The sequence below is a fragment of the Microtus pennsylvanicus genome, chromosome 17 (assembly GCF_037038515.1).
Source record: "Microtus pennsylvanicus isolate mMicPen1 chromosome 17, mMicPen1.hap1, whole genome shotgun sequence".
NCBI lineage: Eukaryota > Metazoa > Chordata > Mammalia > Rodentia > Cricetidae > Microtus > Microtus pennsylvanicus.
The window spans coordinates 46,279,872-46,303,121 of NC_134595.1; the positions used below are offsets into that span (position 1 = coordinate 46,279,872).

Consider the following 23,250-nt stretch of genomic DNA (forward strand, 5'->3'; position numbering starts at 1 on the left):
CCACCAGCGTCTCCTCCAGGGATAAGGGACAGGACAGAATGGAGTCAGTGTGCAGGGAAGGTCCGGGCAGAGATAATCTAGAACATCAAACAGCATGCAGAGATTGCCCAATGCTGGAAGATAAACCAGAACAGTCAACAAGAAACAGTCATCAAACAACGGGAACCAGGGGCCTGGGAGTCTTCCAGTGCCAGCATTTCGCAAATCATTTTGCGGGGATTTGGCCGACTGGCTTGCAGAAAGTCAATGACATAAAACAGCAACGCATGTCTGGGAGAGGGGAACTCATGTCTGATTAACAACCCAAGTTCTCTCTTCCTGGAGGAGAAGGCATAGTGCTATGTGCATTTCTATAAGAGAATGGAGGAATGCAAGCTTTAGAGCGGATTGATGGGGAGGTGATGGAGAGATAGGGCCTCTGAGGAGAAAGGGTTGGTCTCTCTGGATCTTCCTTGCCTCTCTTCCTGCCCCTCACCCATGTCTTACCCTAAACTCAGGCAACTGGGTTTGACTTAAAGCCTCCAGTTCATATAAATACCACGTGCCCCATTGGAAAAGCATCTCAAAGGACAGTTGGGAATTCCAGGCATCATGTGACCCAGTCGTTGATTGCTCTTAAAGACCTGAGTCACCAAACCTTGAGGAGCTCTGGGCCAACACAGCTAGCTACATCGCTGCTATAGGAAATGTGAGAACATGCCGGGGATGGACGTACAGACTGACTCCCTAGGTACTCAGAAAGCTGAAGCGGGAGGACCACAAACCTCAGGGTAGCCTGGGCTACAGAGTGAGTTCAGAGTCAACTTTGGCAACTGGATGAGACCATGGCCCAAAATAAATCTATAAGCAACGGCTCAGGATGTAGCCCAGTTGGTAAAGTACTTGCGTAGCATGCATTAAACCCCTGGGCTTGATCCCCAGCACTGTAACAAAATGGATGTAGTGGATTAAGCCTGTAATCCCAGAACTAAGGACACACAGCAGGGGGGCCAGTTCAAGGCTACAGTGTGTCGGACATGAGCCTGGGATACATAAGTCTCAGGCCAAACAAACAAATAAAAGCGAGAATGCAACTTAGCAGTAGAACACTTACCCAATGTATGTGTGAGGCTCTAAATTCAATCCCTCGTACCAGAGAAAGGGGTTGAGCAAAAGGCAAGCATTGTTCTCACCATCAGCATCAGCACCAATATGTGCATCACACCCTTCCTTGTATCACAGTCCCACAGATTAGTGAAGAGGGTCTTGCACCAAATCTCCCAAGTCGAACTCTGGCTCAGACCATTTCTTGCTACCGACTCTGGCCAAACCATTTCAAACTCTCTGGCCTCCCATCTCTATGTCTATGAAATGGGAATAAAACCAGCCATGGAAATAAATGATCTGGATAATTTATATCAAACTCAGTGTAGTGGGGCACAGAGAGAACAGGTGCTGGACAAGTAGGCTGCTCTCCCCTCCCCACCCTGGTCTGTGTTCCTTTTGTCAATTTGGACTGCCTGGCAGAGTGTCCGACTGACCAAGTTTTCGGTCTGCTTGATGAGCCAGGTCTAACGGTCTCCAGCTGCTGTGATCGCTGGCTTGTCAGGATCGCTTCTTGAGGGACGAGGGAAACTGCCATAACAACAGAGACATCAATCTGGAACAATCCACTCAGCATCAGGAAAAGACACACCAGGCGTAACACAGCAGAGTAAGCACAAGGCAATTCTGAGGAACAATACACTTTCCTGCCTCCTAAATCACTCAAGAAACATTTTATTGGAAAACTTTGTTCACGGTTTATATGTGAAATGCTCCCCCCACAGGCTTGTGTGCTTGGGTGCTTGGTCCCCAGCTAGTGGATCCATTGTGAGAGGTGGGGCCTAGCTAAAAGAAGCAGGTCATTGAGTAGTGAGCCTGACCCCATATGTTGTCCTGTCTCTGAGCTATGAAAAGTGGAGAAGCCTAGCAGTATGTTCCCCTACCATGGAGCCAGCTATGCAACAAGTCTTCTCCAACACAGTGGACTGTATTTCCTCAAACCATGAACCAAGAGAAGTCCTCCTTTAAAGTCGCCTCTGTCAGCTATATTGTCACAGCCCCAACAAAGGTCGCTAACACAAGTTTCAACCTCTTTATCAGCCAGAAGTTGAACAGGAAACCAAACGTAAGGCTGGGTGGCGATGGTTTTCTGAGTGGCCACTGTCGCTTCCTCATTTTGTCCAAGGCACAGGCATTGACCAAATGAGAGTGAAGAGACAAAGAGGGGTCCTGGTCTTGAGAAAACAAAACCCAGATGCAGGGACAAAAAACAGAAAAGGTGTGATCTCTCAGAAATGACTCAATTGGAATTTTTACGGAGTATCTTATGAAGGAGTAGTTTATAGACAGTCATGGAATTTGCTAGAACTTACCCGCCAGGCTTTGCTAGACTCAAGCTCCTCCACTCTATCCCTGACATGTCCCCTCCCTTAAGGATGTGTTGGCCTCTATCCCTGCAATGTCCCCACCTCTAATGATGTCTTGGCCTCCTTTGTTTTGATAATCTTATTTTAATCACCATCCTTCCTCCCCTCTGGGGACTTATGCGTCTATTGTAACACATAACTATAACACCTTAGGTTTCGTCTTTCTAAAGACCATTAGAAGCAATCATTTAAATCCACTGGAAACCCAGGCAGATTCTGAAGTATCAAAGCTAAAGCAATTACTCTATTTGAAAAACAAAACAAAACAAAAAACAAACAAGTCTTAGCCTTTTCTACTGAAAGAAAGTTCCCTCCACTTGTCTGAAAAGATCCTGCCTCAAACGGCCTCTTTTAAAAATCTGTAACTCCCATGATTCTCTGCAAGGAAAGAAAAAAGTCAACTTTGCAGAGAAGAAGGTGAAAAGGGAAGAATTCATATTTACATTTTTACAAACATGGGATGGCGAATTAAGTCTTCATGTTCCTTTTGCTCCTATTATGCATTTAATGGCAGAAGCATCCAGGAAAGAACTTGAGTACAACACAGCAGTTTTAAAATTCAAGGGAGCAGATGAAGTGGCCACAATTCTTGGGACTGAATGAGAAATTACCCAGCTCAGCCCTGCCCAGGGCAACAGGTTGATTCGCCCGGACTGGATTTGGGTCAAAGAACTAAATTTCAAATCAGAAAAGAGAAGCAGCATTATTTTTTTTACTAACAGGTAGATAATGGTGACAATAATAATCCAGTCTGATAAAAGATTCCCCAAGCTCCTGAACCCTCACTGTATTCTCTGAAAAGACGGTCAGTCCGAGGGTGAATGTCTGGGCTGGGGAAAGTTGGGCCACATTCCCAGACCCTCGGAGCTTTCCAATGGGAACTGATAAAAATCAATTAAGAAAGGATGCTGTTCTTTGCTCCTGGACCTCTTCTGTGTCTAGGTGTTTATACAACTGATGGATGGCCTGGCCCTGTTGGGAAGTTCATGGAATGCTTCCTTGAAGTATTTTCTGTGCTCTGGCTCCTCTCAAAATGTTTGTATTGAAAATCAGCAAAGGAAAAAATAAGTGAGTCTTTAGGACAAAGCTGAAGATATCCGTAAGCAGAGCCCAGGGCTTAAGATCTGTTGGAAAGTGGGGCTCACTGGCAATTTCCCCACCCAATACCACCCATGTCCATGTCTTCTGTGTCTGGGAATGGAAACATGCCAGAACCAGAAACCATTATATCTATCTGATTGTGTCTTGAGGACCAAAGGAGGCTGAAAATCACCTCAGAGAACAGAGACATGAGAGAGGCAACCATTTGACAGAAATACCCAGGCAAACAGTCTCAGTAACTTATAACAGGCAGCTGTCTCACAACTTCAGCCTCAACGGCTTCCTCTCAAAGAAGCAAAAACCAAAAACTTATAAACTGTATGTCTTTTAGAAGAATCCAGGAGCAATTTGGGAAGAAGCCCTGAGCAAGAAGAACATGCCCCCCATTTTTGCTCACTTTTACAGATCTCAAGGTTTGAGACGGATTTTGCTTGGAGCCATGTAGTGGTGCTGGCTGAAGGTGAGCCCCTCCAGCAGTGACTGGCTGCTTCGCTATGATAAACCCTCCTCGCTACAGCTTTCCAGAACCCTAAAGCCCAGGCCCTTTCAACATGGCACCTGGAAATAAAGCAACCTCCTAGCATACCCGAGCTATAAGATGCTCATAGGGAAATACATGTGCATGTTTTCCGTAAGTAGCGGAAAATACATCAGTCAAGGAGCAATATCCACGGGGGATTAAAGCCAGACCACTTGCCTGCCAAGAGTCACGTGCTGCAGAACTGAGGAAGAATGAAAAAGGCCCGTAAGGGTAACCTCAATAGATGGAAACCTACAAATAGCTCAGAGGCACAGAGTGCCAGGCGATACACACCCCCTCAAGGACCTGGGACCACATCTCTGACAGGATTTCGAAGCCCTATTCTCAGCACCTGGATGGCAACCACCACCTCCACTCGCTCGTGCTGATTCTCTGGAATTGAATTCAGGCCTTGATCCAGGAGAGGAATTCGAATGCACCACTGACATCTGATACCATTTATAAAATATACTTAGGTTACCTTGTGCCAGTTGCCCAGGGTCAGGGGGGCACTCTGATATTCTCTTAATAGACCAGAGACAGAGGGTCAGGAGACTGGGCACCCCCTCTTCATCGCCAAAGTTAGCCAACGGTTTTGATTTTATCTCTTTGAAACCCGAAAGAATTGGCCTGGAATCTGGGGGACTCTATAAGTGGGAACATGCTCTCCTCAACTCACAGCCCCGGGGAACACTGGAAAGGGCTTTTTTTTGTGGAGTGAGGGCAATCTGGTTAGGCGAAATGCAATGCCCCCTGCAGGCTAAGGCTGGGTATAAGGGCCGAGAGGCAGAGTTGGCTTTGCTGAGCATCTGACTGTCTGTTTGGAGCTTGGAAGGCTGTCTGAGAAACGTCCCAAAGTCAGCCGGGATCCTGGCCTCTCCAACGTAAGTCTCCTGGTGACGCTCAGCCTCCAGCCGTACTGTACTTTTACCACTTACACACTTCTTCAAAGTTTACTATGCAGCAGTGTGGCCCCGAGTCTGCCAAAAGTCTAGCTGGAGGATTTAGAGACTAGCTGTTGTTGCTGTTTCCCCTGAAGATCATCTGTGAGCAAATGGCGGTCATCAAACCTTGTAGCCAGGGCCATCCCGAGGACCAGAGTGTCATGGGATGAGTCCGATCTGGGAAAACTCCCTTCTTTTCCATATTACCTCCCTCTCCCCGCTCTCTACCTTAGAAGCCTAAATCAAAGACCCTGTGGCATTTCAGGGGACAGCAATGAAAAACTTTTGGTGGGATGACCTGAAACATCAGCATTCCTGGCTTTTGAAATTAACTTTCGCCTTTCAAATATCTGCAGGAGGTTGGGTTCAGGGGACATGAAGGGAAGAGGGTGCCAATGAATAAAGGGAAAAGAAAATACGTCGCATACCACGACCAAGCCAAACCAAGCTTGACATGTCCAAATTATATTGGCAAGTGCATGCTTTCACAAATCATGTGTTCTGTCTTCTCCTAGAGACGAGAGAAAGGGGGAGAGAGACAGAGACAGAGAGAGAGAGAGAGAGAGAGAGAGAGAGAGAGAGAGAGAGAGAGAGAGAGAGAGATCTGGATTCAAATATCCTAACCCCAGACTAGTAAATTGTGTCAGTGAGATGCTATCTTAAATCTTGTTCAGAAAGTCTGACGCTATTTATAACAACATGCGCACCAACACCTTCGAGCCAAAAGTTGTAAGGCTTGAGACAGCCCCTTAATCAGTGTCATCATCCCCCGACCCTGGATGGGTACAGGGCTCTGGGTTGAGCCCACAGCATCCAGTTCCCATAAATACATCTTATGGGATAGGGGGGTCAGAGTAGGTAGGGGTATACATCTCTGAAAATGGGCCAAAGCATCACCTTGGCTTCTTCAGCCCAGCACCTCCTCCTCCAGGCTGGCCCCGAGTCTCTCGAGTGCCCCTTACCTGCAGGCGCTCAGTAGCCGGCTGCCACATCTTCCAGCCTTGGGGTTTTGGCGGTGGAGACGCAGGGAGACTCTGTGGATCGCGCCGGGAAGGAGAAGGGGCCGCGGTCCCGCTGTCACATCTGGGGTCCACGTCTGCGGGTGGAGCGTCCTGGCGCCGGCCGCAGCCGGTGGGCACAGGGGCTGCTAGCGGGACGAGGTGGCGCTCTGCTCCCGGCAACTTGTGGGCTCCGCTTCGGCCGCCAGTGGGTGCGCAGCTCAGACGATTGCGCAGCTCCGCCCGGGCCACAGCGCCACGGCCGCTCCCTCCTCCCCTCTCCACCATCCGGACCTGCGCGCTCTGAGCATGCCCGAGCGGGCTTCTGCGGGGGTGGGGGGAACCGGAGCCCTAGGCTGGGGGGGTCTACACCCCGCAGACCCCCCAGCAGCCAGCTAGCCCTGGAGAGTCTGGACCAACACAGAGGAAAGAAGCTGTTCAAGCCTCCACCCCCACTCCCCCACCCCCACCCCCGCGTAAAGCCCCGGCGTTGGGATCTGGGAGAAGAGACAAAGTGGCTGGGGAGGAAGGGCCTGGTGGAAAGAGAGTGATGCCCCACCAGGTTCCATTCTGTGGGAGTCTCTAACTCACTTGGAACACACATGCCATGTTGCTAGGGAGACACTTCTATTCCTTGGGATAACTGAGCGCCCTTTATGTTCCACCTGCTTCTTTAAGTTCCTGAGATACGGTGGTGCTCAGGAGAGGACAAGAACATACCCCTCTCATGGGCTTACATTACGTGAGGGAGATGGTAGTGACGGAGGACAGGCCCGCTGGAAATAAGTACTAGGAAAAAAAGCATCAGGCCTTGTGTGTGGAGAAACACAGAGGAAGAGTGTCCTCAATGGGGCCCTTGGAAATGTCTGCAGAAAGACTTGAATCAAGGGCCATTGGCATGGTGTAGGGCTCTCTGCTGGATAAAGGACCTGGGAACCTTAGGAGAGAAGAAACGAAATTCTAGCTCACCAACAAGCATCTATCCCCAGATCAGCCAGGTGCCAAAGGAGTTCTGAGAACCCATAGGGACACCGTACTGGCCTCCCAGGTCTGGAGATCCCCAGGCGGCTACTGTCCACATAGCACCTATGCGGGCCTGGGCACTTCTGCAAGATAAGTGTGACTAACCCCAGAGTGTCAGCGGAATGGTATGGCATGTGGAGTTTGGGTCACCTATCCAGGTCACAAGGCCAGAGAGTAGCTTGAACAATGCGTTCAAATGGCATGGAGGAGGAGTTCCTGGCCATGGATATGCCTTGGGATGCAAATCTACCTGAGATAGGGGCTCTGGGAAAGTTGGTCCTGGTTAGGATGGGTACCTGGGTATGCACGCTGAGGAAGAACATGGGACCAAAACATATGTGGAAGAAAGCTTCTGAGGCAGAATAGAGAGAATGGAGAACCTGGCCCCAAACCAGTGCAATGGAAGATCCAGAAATCAGCAGAGCAGGTGTAAAACCATTTATGAGACCTCACAAAGCCTAATCGCCTATGTGAAGTCAACATCAGTTCCTGAAGGGAGAGGAGCAGAGTGCTTCCCACAGAACGAAGTATTCCAGAATCTACTCCTCGATTGGATACATGCCTCATTTCCCAAGGTGCACGGAGCCACGTAAGGGGCGCATCTACTATTCAGACCCAAGGCTCCAGGCTTTTGGATCTTGAAGTCATTATACAATATATGTCTCAGGTAAACCCAGGGCCTCAGGTGTCCCACTGAGCCAATAGCAAAGCCACAGGGTTGCCACAAGCTTTTTTTTTTTTTTTTTTTTTTTTTTTTATCTCACCAGACCTCCACATGGCTCTCCTGCTAACTTGGACCTTCTCAGTCTTTCCTGACTCCCAGATCCTTACTCTGTCTGGATCAATCTTTAAAAAAATAAATAAAATAAAATAATACAAAGCTGCTCACTCTGTGTAGGTAAGTGCCTCAGGCCTGTGTGGAAATGTACTTTCCCAGTTTTGCTAATATGATTGGTTCCTATCATTTTCAGATGAGAATTTTTTCCCTTTTTTTAATAACTAGTTCCCCAGCATACTCTTAACACCTAGAAAATCCCTGATAAAACACATCCTTCTGATCTCCTACTTCTCCTTAATCACGTCCCCAAATTGAGAGATGCACTTCATTTAATAAAATCTAGCTACTCCAAAGGTACGTATGAAACCCCTCAGGCAGCTAAAATAGGAATCTTCAGTTGCCAAAGATGTCTTTAGACAAGCTTCGAAACCATCCTTGGTTGCAGATACTTCCACAGGGGGAAAATGACTTTGTTTTAAATAGCAGTGGGATGAGATAACAGCCTAAATTCAAATCGCATTAGAGCGTTAAATCCCCGTCTTCTCACCTTCGAATGTAATTAATTGTTATGACTCAGTAATGCAGCCTCTAGTTGTGAGCGTGGAGCTATTTAAAGAAAAAGAGGCTTCGGCTCTGGGAGAATGCTTTCAGCCACCACCACTTCCTACTTTGTGAAGCTGAGGATGTATTTATACCCAAATCATTTGTCCCAACTTTCCCTAGGCAGTGAATCGGGTAACTAGGTGGCTGGAGAGACGAGGGGCCAGGTATGGGATGCTGGGGGGGACAAAAGGGACGACTCCCACTACTTAGGTTTTCCAAGTGGAACCTGCAAGAAGGGTGAATGAAACAGAGCCATCTACTGGCCAGAGTTGAGATGTGCATGTAGATCCCTCCAAGCAAGGCCCTGTACTTCTATGCCAGCTAGCTCAATATGGTCATTCAGAACATGCACTTTAGAGGAGCAAACAGGCTCATTCTTGGCAAGGAACCACGCCTGAAGTAAGCAAAAGGTGCTCAGTTGCTGTGAGTGAAAACGTCAGATGCATAAGTACGTGTCTAATTTCATGTATTTAATCACTGCCAATTATCTAAGCAGGTCTCATCATGCTAATAAAAACAAGTTCAAGGAAAATGACAAAGGGAGAAAAAAAAGAAATGTGATCCTCAAGATCATTGCAAACACATTTAGCAATTTTGCTAAACCGAAACTGATCTAATTCAGAGTTCTAAGCCCTAATCTAAGCAACCTAGATGGTCACATCAGGATAACGAGGAAACATCATACCAAACGTGTCCAACATACCAAAGGCGTGTTAACATACCGTGCAATGACTAAGATCGTGGCTGTGAAGTGTGGGAGCTAAGAAGGATGTAGGAAACAATTATGTTTTTAAAGTAGGCTAAATAAAATGGATAATGTTCGCGCATCTATAAAATGTATGTGAATCAGAATAAACATCAGAAATAAGGTAGGGGAAGACTCGAGTTGAATCCTGGCCTTATAACTATGCAGCCCTAGTGAGTCATTTGCCTTGCAGAAACTCGGAAGACTAACTATAAGAGAGTGATAATATGGCCCGATACTTAGGATTGTAATGCATTATGTAACCTGCCCTGCCGAGGGAGCTTTGCAGAAACCATCAGTTTGTGTCCTTATTATAATCCTGTCCCATTTTGTTCTGGAGTGAGAAGATTCTCATGAAGTAGCCTGTGCTTCCTGGGGTTAAGACATTCCCACTTGAAATATTGGTAGATTTCACTATTCCATTTAGTTTCTCAAATTAAAATGCCAGGCCCTTTGAAAGTTAACTCACAGTTCTAATTTAAACAGATGTCAGGGAAATTTACTAAGGCTCTATGTATATTTAGCAAGAGTGAGCCTAAGAAAGCCCTTCTTGGGATTTTGCTGACCTCATTTCCAAGGTACTAAAACAGTTGTAGATATGAATTTTTAAAAAATCATGAAATTCAGGGGCTGGGGAGATGTTTCAGCAGTTAAGAATACCTGCTGCTCTCTCTGAAGATGTGAGTTGTTCAGTTCCCAGCATCCACATTTGAGAGTTTGCCCCTGCCTATAACTTCAACTCCAGGGAGCCTGACGCCTCCTTCTGGCCTCCTTAGACATACAGATGGGATCTACTCACACAGAAGCCCACGTATACACACATACGCCTTTAATCCCAGCACTCGGGAGGCAGAGGCAGGCGGATCTCTGTGAGTTCGAGACCAGCCTGGTCTACAAGAGCTAGTTCCAGGACAGGCTCCAAAGCCACAGAGAAACCCTGTCTCGAAAAACCAAAAGAAAAAAATCTTAAAAATTTTAATAAAATGTATTAAACCATTAAAACTTCCCCATAGTGACAAAGCCACTGGCTTTTGTGCCCACATGAGTGGCAGGTTTTTATTGGAACACTAAGATGGTCCTTTCTTCCTTTAAGAGGAAGCACACATTCTTTGTCTTTTCAAACACTGTTAAAAATCAAGGACTGGTTCATGTGTATGCTGAAGCACAGCTACTTATGATTCCCTTGTTCTAGAGTTGGCTTTGATCACGTGACAGGTAACTTCCAAACATGGCCACAGTCTCTCTCTACCCAGAGAACCATGCCCCTGAGCATTGGAACGTACTGATTTCTCACATTAATAGGTAGAATCGTGTGTGTGTGTGTGTGTGTGTGCATGTGTGTGTGTGTGTGTAGTGTGTATGTGATATGTGCCTATGTCAGTGGAGGCATGTGTGTGCTACAACATACATGTAAAAGAATTGGAGGGAAACTGTGAGTGTTGGTCTTCATCTTTCACTCTTTTTGAGACAAGGTCTATCTTGCTTGCTGCTGTGGAAGTCAACTAACTGGCCCTTCAAAGTTCTGGGGATTTTTCTGCCTCTACATCCTGTCTCCTTGTAGGTGTAGACTGGGATTACAGACCCCTGGGGTACAATGTCCCACTTTCCGTGAGATTGGAAGGACCCATACTCAGACTGCCATGCTTGTTATCTTTCCATGAGGTGGAATCAGCTCACTCTCCTTCATTCTGTGCTGCACATGTGATTTAGTTGACCAGCTTCAGGGCTGCATGTATGGGATGCCCAGACATAGGGCCCCAAAGACCTGACAGCTCTGTTCTCGCCTTCTTGGAACCCACAACAATACTGTAAGGAAACCAAGATGAGCCTCTCAATGATGAGAACAAGAGGGAGGCCAGGTCCAAAGAGAGCACTGCTGGCTAAACATGTGTGTTAAGTTCAACTTAGAATACACAGCTCCAGGTATGAGAAGACAGTGGTCACAAGAGTGACCTCCGGCATACAGCCCAAGAACTGCTCAGCTGTGACCATCCCAAGTCATGGCATTGAATCAGGGCACAAAACTTAGAGACTTTCAGTCCATCGGTGTCAGAGTGGTTTGTCAGATGCTGAAAGACAATGGGGACAGCATCACCAGCAGGAGATATTCCCATCAGTCCTCACACCCATCTCACCATTTCCCAGCAACCAATAAAAACAAAAGAACTGTCAATAATTGAAGTCCACCAGATAGACCCTTCCTTTCTTGGCTCATTTCTGCTCTGCCAAGCACCCTGCAGCAAGACTTCTCTCTTAGTCTCTAATGGGAGGGTCAAGCTTCTGGGTCCCATGAGTTTAACTGTCTAGAAAATTGCTCTTAAGGAAGAAGGTAAGTGGGATGAGTCTTGGTCAAAGAATGGTAAAAAAGGATTAAGTTTCTGGCATGATTTGTGGTCCACGTGGTATTGCCTGTTCTTTTACGTGTTGCCTTTCCCACAGCCTCTGGAGAAATGCCCCGTCTGTGTTAGCCAGCCCTTCCATCATGTAAGGAAAATACCTGCTCACCTAAAGGAACAAAGACTTGTTTTGGCTCCTGGTTTCCAAACTTTCAGTCTGTGGTCCCTGCCTGGCTCTATAATTTTTGGCCGGGAGTAAGGCAAAACATCACAGTAATATGAGCCTGTGGTAGAAGACTGTGAGGTCCAAGCTCTGATGCCAAGAAAGACAGAGGGTTATGGGAGGCCAGGGAGGCGCAAGTGAAAATAAGAAACCTTAGCCAAGACATATTTTATTGACTCAAGATGAAGGCTGCCAGACAGGCAGCTGCCATCAGACTCCCAGGCACACAGGCTATTCACCGTTGGGCACAGGAACATACGAACTGGTGCACAGGTCACACACACATGCCTAGAAAAAGTGCACACAGACAGGCCTGCAAACGTGACGGTAAAGACTTAGACCTCAAAGCTACGTTTACTCAAAGTCACACAAAAATGACATTCTGCCAAAAGGTTATGTAACAGATTGCACTGATGTTTATTTTGTGGTCCCCTGGACATCCTGGGTCAGTCATGTTTTAGCAGACTCATTATCGGATATTTTGTCAGAGCCATGTCATCGAAACGTAAACCGGGCCCCTGCGTTCTTCAGATCCCTACAAAGAGACAGCTCACCGCATGCAGCCAGCAAGCAAAGCAAGAGACAGAAATGGCAGGAAATAAGATATACCCTCCAAAGGCAACCACGCAGTGACCTCTTTCCTATAATCAGGCTCCAGCAACTAAGAGCAAATTCTCTATGGATGGATTGATCCAGAGAGGAAGTTAGCGCCTTTCAATAAGCTAATTCTCAATAGCGCCACCGTCTGGGGACCAAAGGGAGCAACATCATCCTACTGGGTAGATAAATAGGACTTGTGCAGAGATGAGCAAGTTGGGAGTGAATGGGAAACAATGCTTTAGTCCGCAGTAACCACATGTAAATTGGAAAAGGGCCGCTCTGAACACCCACGTATTGGCAGATCACTTTTTCTCTCTCTACCATGTCCTGACCAACTGAACCTAAATATGTTCCCACAGAAGATCACGGTATGCTACAATTTAGACTCTCCCCCCACCACCTCATCCATTCTCCATCTGAGCTGGTTTCACACAGGAAAAAAAAATTCTCTTTGCTTCTATTTTTTTCTCTCTTTCTTCTCACTTCTACCACCACAGCCAAGAATTACTAATTTCGAAACCTGCAAGAAATGAGTTGGTACAACTTGTAGAAATGAGGCCATCTCGAAGAAACATCTCCACCGTGAGAAGGATTTTTCCTGACCCTTAACCTTCGCTGAGTTCAGAACCTCTGGACTCCACCATGCTGTGCAGACCTGGGGCTGGCACACCTGGCCAGACTGTTAGTCCCTGTGCTTCCTCCCAAAAGTCACAAGGATGTATAAAAAGTAGAAGGGGAGACTAGGATCTCAGCTTAGTGATAAAGATTTTGCCTAGAATTTGTAAGGCCCTAGGTTCAATTTCCATCTCTCAAAACAAACAAAACTATAGATAGATAGATAGATAGATAGATAGATAGATAGATAGATAGATAGATAGATGATCGATAGATAGATTTAGGAGATACCTCAGTGGGCAAAACACAGCCTGAGAACAAGAGTTTAGATGCCCAGCTCTTGGATGAAAGAGGCAGATGCAGTTTCTGGAGATGACTGGCTTCATTAGCCAAATGGGCAGGTTCTGGGTTTAATGATGGATGAGGCCTCAATAAATGGATAATAAGAAAAATCATCAAAGAAGACACAGATGTCTTTGGCCTCCACATGCGTATGCGCATGCATGCACACACATTCACACACACACACACATACTTACATACATGTAAAAAAAATAAAATAAAATCTTCAGAGCCTCTCATGTGTGCAGAAACCCAAGGGTCCACCCAAAACTTCACTATGAAGAGAATGGTATCCCAGGGGAGGATGACATCACCACTCCAGGTGATGCTGGATTTGTCAAATTTAAATCCCAAATGGGGGAAAAAAACAAGACAGGCTGGAACTTGGGGACACAATTCAATACCTTTGAAGATCTTGAGTGCCCAGAAGAGCTGAGATTTTTTCAACCCCATGCCCCAAAAGAAGCCTACCCCTTACAAGAAAACGATCTGGAGCCCAGTGTATTTTGCAAAGCATCGTGTACAGCGGTAGAGTGTCCAGTCTTTACAAGCACACACCCACACAGGCTCTCCAGCTCCTCGGTAATTTAAAAAAAAATGGAAATAATGCTAAAAGCAAAACCCAAACCAAAACACGCCGAGTCTCTGGTCTCCTGCATGTGAGTGGCATGGAAAACTGAGAGTCAACACAATGTTTGACTCTAAAGAGAGTGACTCTCTGACCACACAAGATTGACTCACGAGTCTGTAACAGAATGCCTTCTAACCTGTTTGGTAATGTTTAGAAACTGAACAACACACTGTTAAATAATCAGCGACTCACAGAAAAAAAAAATCACAAGGTAAAATGTGAACATATTTTACTTCAGGAGTAAGGAGTAGCCTATCACCAGTTCTGTGTATAACAACCACAGTACAAGTATGTGTGACATCCTCGGAAAAGATAGCTGGATTCGATGGTGCACACCTTTAATCTCAGCACTCAAAAGGCAGAGGCAAGTGGATCTCTGAGATTGAGGAAAACCTGATCTACAGAGCCAGTTCCATGACAGCTAGGGCTACACAGTAAAACCCTGTCTCAAAAAACCAAAAATGAAAAAAAAAAGATATCAAGATTCAATTTTCTAAGCCTCTCTCTTGAGAATCTAAGAAAAGGAAAAAGCAAAAAGGAGTGGGCTGCCTGGGACTCTTTCATGTCACCACTTAGAATATAAAATGTCACAACTATTTCAGAAAGTAGCTTAGCAGTTTTCCATAACACTGAACATATGCTGATCATATGACCCAGCAATCCCTCTTCTAGGTATTTACTCAAGAAAAAGATGAGAACATATGCCACACAAGGCCACAAGTATTTATAGTAGCTATATTCATCACTGGCCAAATTGGAAGCCACCCAAGTATGAATACCCAAGAGACAAATGACTTACTAAGCTGTGGTATGTCCTTTCAGTGGACTAGTTCTTGGCAATGCAAAGTGAGACGTGTTTAGCCAACAACATAGGTGGACTTTAAAATCATAGATTGAGCAAAAGAGAAGCTAGACACAGTGCCCTATTAATGAAGGAGGGAGCTCTAGACAGCCTGGACATGGCAAAAATGGCTCTGGCATGACATTCTCCCATAGTGCCCCTTCCTTGCCAAGAACCTTTTCTTTACATTCTTAAAGCTAGCCACCAAGGTCCATTCCCTTATTTGGCCACTTCCTCCCCCTGAGGTTGACTACCAGGGTCTAACTATTAAAGTATTGAAGTTCAGTAATCCAAAGCCCCTGGTGGCTGTTCTAAGTAACCTGCCCAACCAAAATTAAACACCTCATCCTAACACACGGTTTTACCTTTTATCTTTATATACTGCCATATGGGCCACATCTGTCTCCTTTCTATCCAGAGGCAATCCTTTGTCCATCCAGGAAAAATATCCCTTCTCCCTCTCCCTTTCCCTTCTCCTTCTCCCTCATCTACTCTCTCCCTGTGTCTGTCTCTTATCCCCAGCCCTCTATCCCTCTGGAACAAATAAATCTCCTTTGTGCTGAGAACTTAGTCTTGGGTATCTTGTGCCAAAAACCTATCCTTTCAATTATGTCATCTAATGATATGATTATATGTTTTTTCTTTCAGTTTATTTACATGATGGATTACAATGACAGATTTTCATATGTTGAACCATCACTGCATCTCTACGATGAAAACAACTTGATCATGGTGGATTTTTTTATGTGTTTTTGTGTTTGGTTTGCCAGTATTTTACTGAATATTTTTGTATCAATGTTCATGAGGGATATTGATCTGTAATTCCCTTTCTTAGATCAGTCTTTGAGTGGTTTGGGTGTCAGGGTAACTGCAGCCTCATAGAAAGAGTTTGGCAGTGTTCCTTCTGTTTCTGTTGTGTGGAACAATTTGAGGAGTATAGAGATTCACTCTTCTTTGAAGTTCTGGTAGAATTATGCACTGAAACCATATGACCCTGGGCATTTTTTTTTTGGCTGGAAGACTTTCGATGACTTCTATTTTCTTAGGGGTTATAGGTCTATTTAAATTTTTTTATCTGGTCTTGATTTAATTTTGGTATGTGGTACCTACCCAGAATTTTTTTCTTTTTTTAGATTTTCCAATTTGGGGGCATATGCTATCCAAGTATGACCTAATGACTCTCTGGAAATCCTTAGTGTCTGTTGTTATATTCCCCTTTTCATTTCTGATTTTTTTAATTTGGACATTTTCTCTCTGCCTTTTGGTTAGTCTGGATAAGGCATTATTTATCTTCATGATTTTCTCAAAGAACCACCTCCTTGTTTTATTGATTCTTTGTATTGTTTTTATTTCTATTTTATTGATTTCAAGCGCTCTCAATTTGATTATTCTCTGTCATCTACTCCTCCTGGGTGAGTCTGCTTCTTTTTGTTCTAGAGTCTTCAAGTGTGCTGTTAAGTCACTAGTGTGAGATTTCTCCATTTTCTTTATGTAGGCACTTTGTACTATGAACTTTCCTTTTAGCACTGATTTCATAGTGTACCATAAGTATGGGTATGTTGTGCATTCATTTTTGTTGAATTCTAGGAAGACTTTAATTTTTTTCTTTATTTCTTCCTTGACCTAGGGGCGATACATTTGAGTGTTTTTCAATTTCCATGAGTTTGTAGACTTTCTGTAATTGGTGCTATTGTTAAATTCTTACTTTAAGCCATGTTGATCAGATAAGATTCAGGGGGTTACTCCAGTTTTTTTTGTATCTGTGGAGGTTTGTTTTGTTACTAAGTGTGTGGTCAATTTTAGAGAAGGTTCCTTGAGTTGCTGAGAAGAAGGTATATTCTTTTGTGTTTGGGTAAAATGTTCTATAGATGTCAGTTAAGTCCATTTGAGTCATAACATGTTAGTTCCCTTATTTCTCTGTTAAGTTTCTGTCTAGCAGACCCATCCAGTAGTAACAGTGGAGTGTTGAAGTCTCCCACTATTGGTGTGTGGGATTTAATGTAAAATTTAGCTTTAGTAATGTTTATTTTATATAAATGGGTGTTCTTGTATTTGGGGCATAAATATTCAGAAATGAGACTTTATCTTGATGAATTTTTCCTGTGGTGAGTATAAAGTGTCCTTCTCCATCTTTTTTGATTGATTTAGTTTGAAGTCTATTTTCTTAGGTATTAGGATAGGTTTACCTGCTTGTTTCTTACGTCCATTTGATTGGAAAATCTTTCCCCAATTCTTTACTTTGAGGCAGTGTCTGTCTTTGAGTTTGAGGTGTTTTTCTTGTATGTAGCAGAAGGATGGATTCTGTTTTTGTATCCATTCTGTTAACTTGTGTCTTTTTATAGGTTAATTAAATCCATTGATATTAAGAGATATTAATGACAAGTGATTGTTAATTCCTGTTATTTTTCACTGGTGGTGTTTGTTTACCTTCTTTAGGGTGTGTTGGTATGAGGTATGAGTTTATCTGTTGCCTGTGTTTTCATGGGTACAGCTAACTTACTTGGGTTGAAGTTTAACTTCTAGGAATTTCTGCAAGGCTGAGTTTGTGGATAGGTATTGTTTAAATCGGGTTTTATAATAAAATATCTTGTTTTCTCTGTCTATGGTGATTGAAAGCTGTGCTGGGGATAGTAGTCTGGGCTTGCATCTGTGGTCTCTTAATATCTGCAGCACATCTTTCCAGAGCCTTCTGACTTTCAGTTTCCACTGAGAAGTCAGGTTTAATTCTGATAGGTCTGTCTTTATATGTTACTGGCCTTTTTCCTTTGTGGTTCTTAATATTCTTTCTTTATTCTCTATATTTTGTATTTTGATCATTATATGGTGAGGGGATTTTTTTATTTTTTTGGTCCAGTCGATTTGGTGTTCTGTAAGCATCTTGTACCTTCATAGGCATATCTTTCTTTAGGTTGGGGAAGTTTTCTTCTATAGTTTTGTTGAATATATTTTCTGTGTCTTTGAGCTGGAGTTCTTCTCCTTTTTCTATACCTATTATTCTAAGATTTGGTCTTTTCCTGATGTCCCAGATCTCCTGGACGTTTTGTGTTAAGGATTTGTTTTCTTTGACCGATGTATCTATTTCCTCTACCATATCTTCAACTCCTGGGATTCTCTCTTTCATCTCTTATAATCTGTTGGCTATGCTTGTATCTGTAGTTCCTGTTCATTTATCCAGATTTTCCATTTCAAGAATTCCCTCAGTATTTTCTCTATTGTATCTATTTCAATTTTTAAATCTTGCATTGTTTGAACTGTTTGCTTCACCTGCTTGATTGTTTTTTCTTGCTCTTCTTGATTTTCTTTAAGAAGGTCATTGATATTTTTTTCCAATTTTTTGTTTATTTTTCCTCCATTTCTTTAAGGGAGTTTTTCATTTCCTCTTGATGATGTGGTATTTCCCACTGTATGCTGTGAATATGTTTTATTACCATTGGTTAATAAAGAAACTGCTTTGACTTACGGCTGGGCATAATAGATGGAGCTAGACAGGAAAACTAAACTGAATGCAAGGAGAAGGAAGGCAGAGTCAGAGAGACGCCATGTAACTGTCAAAGGAGAAAGATGCTGGAAACTTACCTTGGGCCACAGCCTTATGGTGATATATACATTAACAGAAATTGGTCAATTTAAGATTAAAGAGCTAGCTAGGAATATGCCTAAGCTATTGGCCAAATAGTGTTGTAATTAATATAGTTTCTGTGTGATTATTTGGGTCTCGGTAGTTGAGAAATGGAAGCACAGTCTCCGGTTACACTCTTTAAGGGTCTCTATCACCTTCGTAAAGTTATATTTAAAAATTTTTTTTTGCTTCTTCTGGGTTAGGATGTTCAGGTCCTCCTTTTGTAGGATCACTGGGTTCAGGAGTTGCCATATTACTATTTAGGTTGTTGAATGTATTCTTCCATTGGCACCTACCCATCTCTTCCTCCAAGGGATGCAGATGGGGCCTGTGCTTCAGGGGGTCTCTCTTCCTCCAATTGATGCAGGTGAAGCTTGTGGCTTAGGTGCTCACTCTTTCTCCTAATGCAGGTGGGGCCCGGCCTCTGGCAGTCACTGATACAGCCCTGGAGGGGTGCGGTCCTTTCCTGGTGCAATCAGGGCCAAGGCTCCAGTGGTCATAGGTGCAGTAGGGGGGCTGGATCTTTGGAGCTTGGTGGTTGGGAGTGGGGCATAAGATGTTCCTCTGTGGGCTAGGACCTGGAGAGCAGGGTCCTCTAGCTGGAAACCCAGACACTCACCTCTCCAGGGGGAATTAAGGCCAAGGCTCCAGTGGTCAGAGATGCAGTAGAGAATGGTTGTGGGTGTGTGGAGGCAGCTCTCAGATCTCTGGGATTTTGCTGGGTGGGGGTAGGGTGTGGGATGTGTCTTGGGAGCTAGGGTCTAGAGAGCAGGGCCGGCTATCCATGAACCCAGACACTCACCACTCCAGGGGCAGTCAGGGCCAAGGCTCCCATAGTCAGAGATGCCTTTGGGGGATGGTAGCCCATAGGTGATTTTTATTTGTGCTTCAGTTGTCTATAATCTGCCACTTTCTAGTAGCTAGGAGTTCAGACTCCAAAATCATACAGATATGTTATGATACCCACCCCCCCAAAACCCTCTAGAAACCAGATCCCTCCAAACAGTCCCACTGTGTCTGGAAATAAACAAAATGTTCTGTGCTTTTAAAATCTTTAAAAATATTTCTGTGTAAGATTTCATTCTCTTCTCCTAACAACACATTACAAGATTAGGCAACGGGCTCTCTGTGTTCTTACAGAAACAGCTGCAGTCCCAGCTGAGAGTCCCGCTGGCTTTTCCCAGAGGGACTTTACATGCAGCTAGGGATATTCTCTTCTTGCTATGTGACTTTTCAGTGTATCTGAAAATCAAATTTTAGAACACTATGCTGAATTAAAGGTTATAGTGATGATGTTTCTATGGTTTTACTCTCTGGTGAGTTATTGACCTTAAGAGCTAAGCTTCATGTCACAATCGTGAAGTTCCAACTGCTCACCATAAATGCTCATGATTAAGGACAAGAGCACATAAGCAGGGTCCTTGCTTTCTTCCCTCCAACATATTTCACATGAGCTTATAAGCTTTCTAAGTGTTTCTTGTCCCCCAGATGATCAGTGTCCTGTGATGTCATCATGAAACCGAGGAAGATTAAGAACTTTAGCCTGTAATGATAATGTGTCGATGTGTTCAGAGTCCAGGATTGGGGACCAGCCCAGCCTACTACTCAGTTGCCAAGTGACTTTGACAAAGTCACTTAACCCCTCTCAGGCTTATTTTCATCATCTTTGAAATAGATGATCTGGGTTCATTTACTTCCAAGCTTTGTTCTAGCTTTAATTTTTTACTTATTATTTTTATTATCATTTGGCTAATGATCCTATTAAAAGAATATAATGTGGCACATCGATAATGCTAACAAAATTAATTCCTTAAGTCTTGTGACAATTTCAGGTTTTCACCGTCATTTAAGTCTATTTTTATACTTGGAGCAACTGATGCAGGATTTTCCCCTTGGGGCTCTCCAAGTACAGTGTGTGAAGAAGGGTGGAGAGAGGTAAAAGTGTGGGAGTGGAAGGGTGTTATTTTAGATCATAACCTGTTAGTATAAATATATACACATATCACTAACACTTGTATGTATCACTAGCATAGATAGATGATAGAAAGATTAGATAGATAGATAGATAGATAGATAGATAGATAGATAGATAGATAGATGATAGATAGATAGATAGATAGATAGATAGATAGATAGATAGATACTAAATAGGTAGATAGGTGATAGATAGAAGATAGATAGATAGATAGATAGATAGATAGATAGATAGATAGATAGATAGATAGATAGATAATAGATTATGGATGGATAAATGATAGATGATAGATAAATAGATAGATAGATAGATAGATAGATAGATAGATAGATAGATAGATAGATAGATAGATGATAGATAGATAGATAGATAGATGATAGATAGATAGATAATGTATCAATAGATACTAAAAGATAGATATGTAGATAGGTAGGTAGAAGATGATAGATAGATAGATAGATAGATAGATAGATAGATAGATAGATAGATAGATGAATGGATAATAGATAGGTAGAAGACAGGTTATAGATAGGTAGAAGACAGATGATAAATAGATACATAGATACATAGATAGACAGACAGACAATCAAGCAGACATCTGATACATTGGTATAAGACAGATAAAACATTTAAAAAGGAGTTGCTATTCCATCCCAAGAAACACCAAATCTTCAGTTGCTTGAAAGCCTAGCTGCCTTATAGTTAGTGGGTGGTACCATACATTTTAAGATGTTCTCTTGAAACTGACCAATTCCAAATACATGACCATCTTTTGAGAGAGTTCCACCTGTCTTTCCATTAGTGGCTCAGTTTCTTTCAACTCTAGGGCATTTCTCAAGTGATTGTCTCATCTTTGACCCTCACTGCTGCCTAATACCTACTTACTCCTCCTCCAGACATGACTTCAATGGATAAGAAATAGGCTCTACAAATTTTGTGATGAAATAAAAATCTCGCTAGGATTCTTCAAAATTCCAAACCTACCTCGTAGCAAAATAATCATCTTACAAAAATATTTGAATTCCCAACACAAATGAAAGATAGTATGTGTGGACAATACTGTAAAGAAAGAAAAGTCCACAACAGTGTGGCTCTATGTCAGGATTCAGCTAACAATGGCTGCCTTCTACTGAACTCTTTCCCTGCATCATTCTACTGGTACGTTACACAGCCACCCTCTCCAGGAAGCTTTGCAACAGATCTTTATCAGCACCATGATGTCAGTGACGAAAAGGAGAGAGGTAAATAATATTCCTGATTGCATTGCTATAAATTGATTTACAGGTAGGCGTGTCTGACTTGAATCCTCTTAGGTCTCGGCATTAGACTAGACAAAATTGTCTCAGTAAATTTCTAAGCCTGGTGGAAGAACCCAACTAATCCATCCCAATTATCTGAGAGATTAACAGTTGTGTCCAAACTCTGGAACTCGAGGGTGCGTGACGTGGGGATAGAAATGGGAGGCTTATGGTTAGCTAGAGATAGACCATCTAGCAGATGCATCGCAACAAATAGAAGTCAAGGTTTCCTAGCAGAATTTTCCAGACACTGAGCTACACACAATGGGTATATATACTATCTCATTAGTCCCATCAATAACTCCAGGTATTTTGTGTGTGTGTGTGTGTGTGTGTGTGTGTGTGTGTGTGTGTGTGTGATGAATATTAACATGTGTGAACATGTGGAGGAGTGTTCATATGTGCGGAGGACAGAGGTATTTTTATCAGTTGCTCTTCACCTTATCTTTTGAGATAGAGCCCTTCACTAACCCTGGAGCTCACCTCTTTGGCTAGGCTTGCCCGCCAATGAGCTCTAGACATCTTCCCTTCTCTAACCCCCACATCACACACCCTTGAGTTCCAGAAGTTTTTGACCATACCCAGATTTACGGGTGCTGAGGATTTGAACTCTGGTCCTCATGCCTGTGGGGGAATCTCCCCAAACCCTCCAGGCACTATTTTTACCTCTATGAAGGGTAAAGTACAAACAGAGGAGTCTACAGTCACACAGCCAATGACCCAGGCTTTAAACACTGCTCTGTGTTCCCCAAAGCATCCACGCAGGATAGGTAGAGGATCAGGCAAGGGTACTGACCCAGCAGTGCAGTTCTGGGGTTCTTCCACTGTAGGACCTGCCCACCACATCCCAGGCCTGAGTCCTGCCACAGCTGTTCCTTTGTTACTGTGATCTCCCCCCGCCCCCTCTGTGGCTTTGTACTGCCCACAGAGCTTCCTGAGGATGTCCAGAGTGCTCACATGGAAGGAGGTCCACAGACTTTCCTGACACAAACGCAAGTGTCGAGTCAAATTTCTCAACTGTTCCAACGTGTCTCGTTCTCAGAAGATATTCTGCAAGGATTGTGTAACGTTCTGAATGCGTTTGTGACTCACTGGCAAATGAGTCTGCAAGGATTGTGGAAAGAACAGAATTAACAATGAAGTACGGAATATCACATTGTTATCAGAATCACAGACTTCCTAGATTTTCTTAGAAATCTTTTCTCAAAAGCTTTGCTTTTGTAGTTACAGGCAAAATTAAATTTTATTGTTGAATGTCAAAAACCTTTAAGGCCATATTTTCTGACCGTATTTTTAGGGATATTATAGATTTTTCTTAGAATTATCTATAAATACATATTTATTTAGAAAGCATCTTGGTATCCAGTTGTCAACTTCATATTATATTTTTCTATTTGTGCTACATTATGATTTTCTAATATTCTGTTACAAAGAATTATAATTTATTATTTTGATTATGTGTGAAAGGGCCTACTGTAAATATACTTGAAGTAAAATTTATTTAATTTTTGAGAATACAAAGCTTAATAAATCTAATCTGTGTAGTTATTTACATTTTCTGTGTCTTTATTTTCCAAAATTTAATTTTAGGATCATGCAAACACACAC

General features: G+C 43.4%; 1 protein-coding gene across 2 annotated transcripts in view; it reads right to left on the bottom strand.

Annotated features, from left to right (window-relative positions):
* Pid1 (phosphotyrosine interaction domain containing 1) overlaps nt 1-6,478 on the bottom strand; it is a 215,882-nt gene extending 209,404 nt beyond the window's left edge. The window contains exon 1 of one of the 2 annotated variants that reach the window (XM_075951636.1): nt 5,978-6,478. In XM_075951636.1, coding sequence (XP_075807751.1) covers nt 5,978-6,301 — 324 coding nt within the window. In that variant the 5' untranslated portion in view covers nt 6,302-6,478. The remainder of the gene's footprint in view (nt 1-5,977) is intronic. The other variant, XM_075951637.1, reaches the window with a different exon arrangement.
* Nucleotides 6,479-23,250: the final 16,772 nt, after the last annotated feature.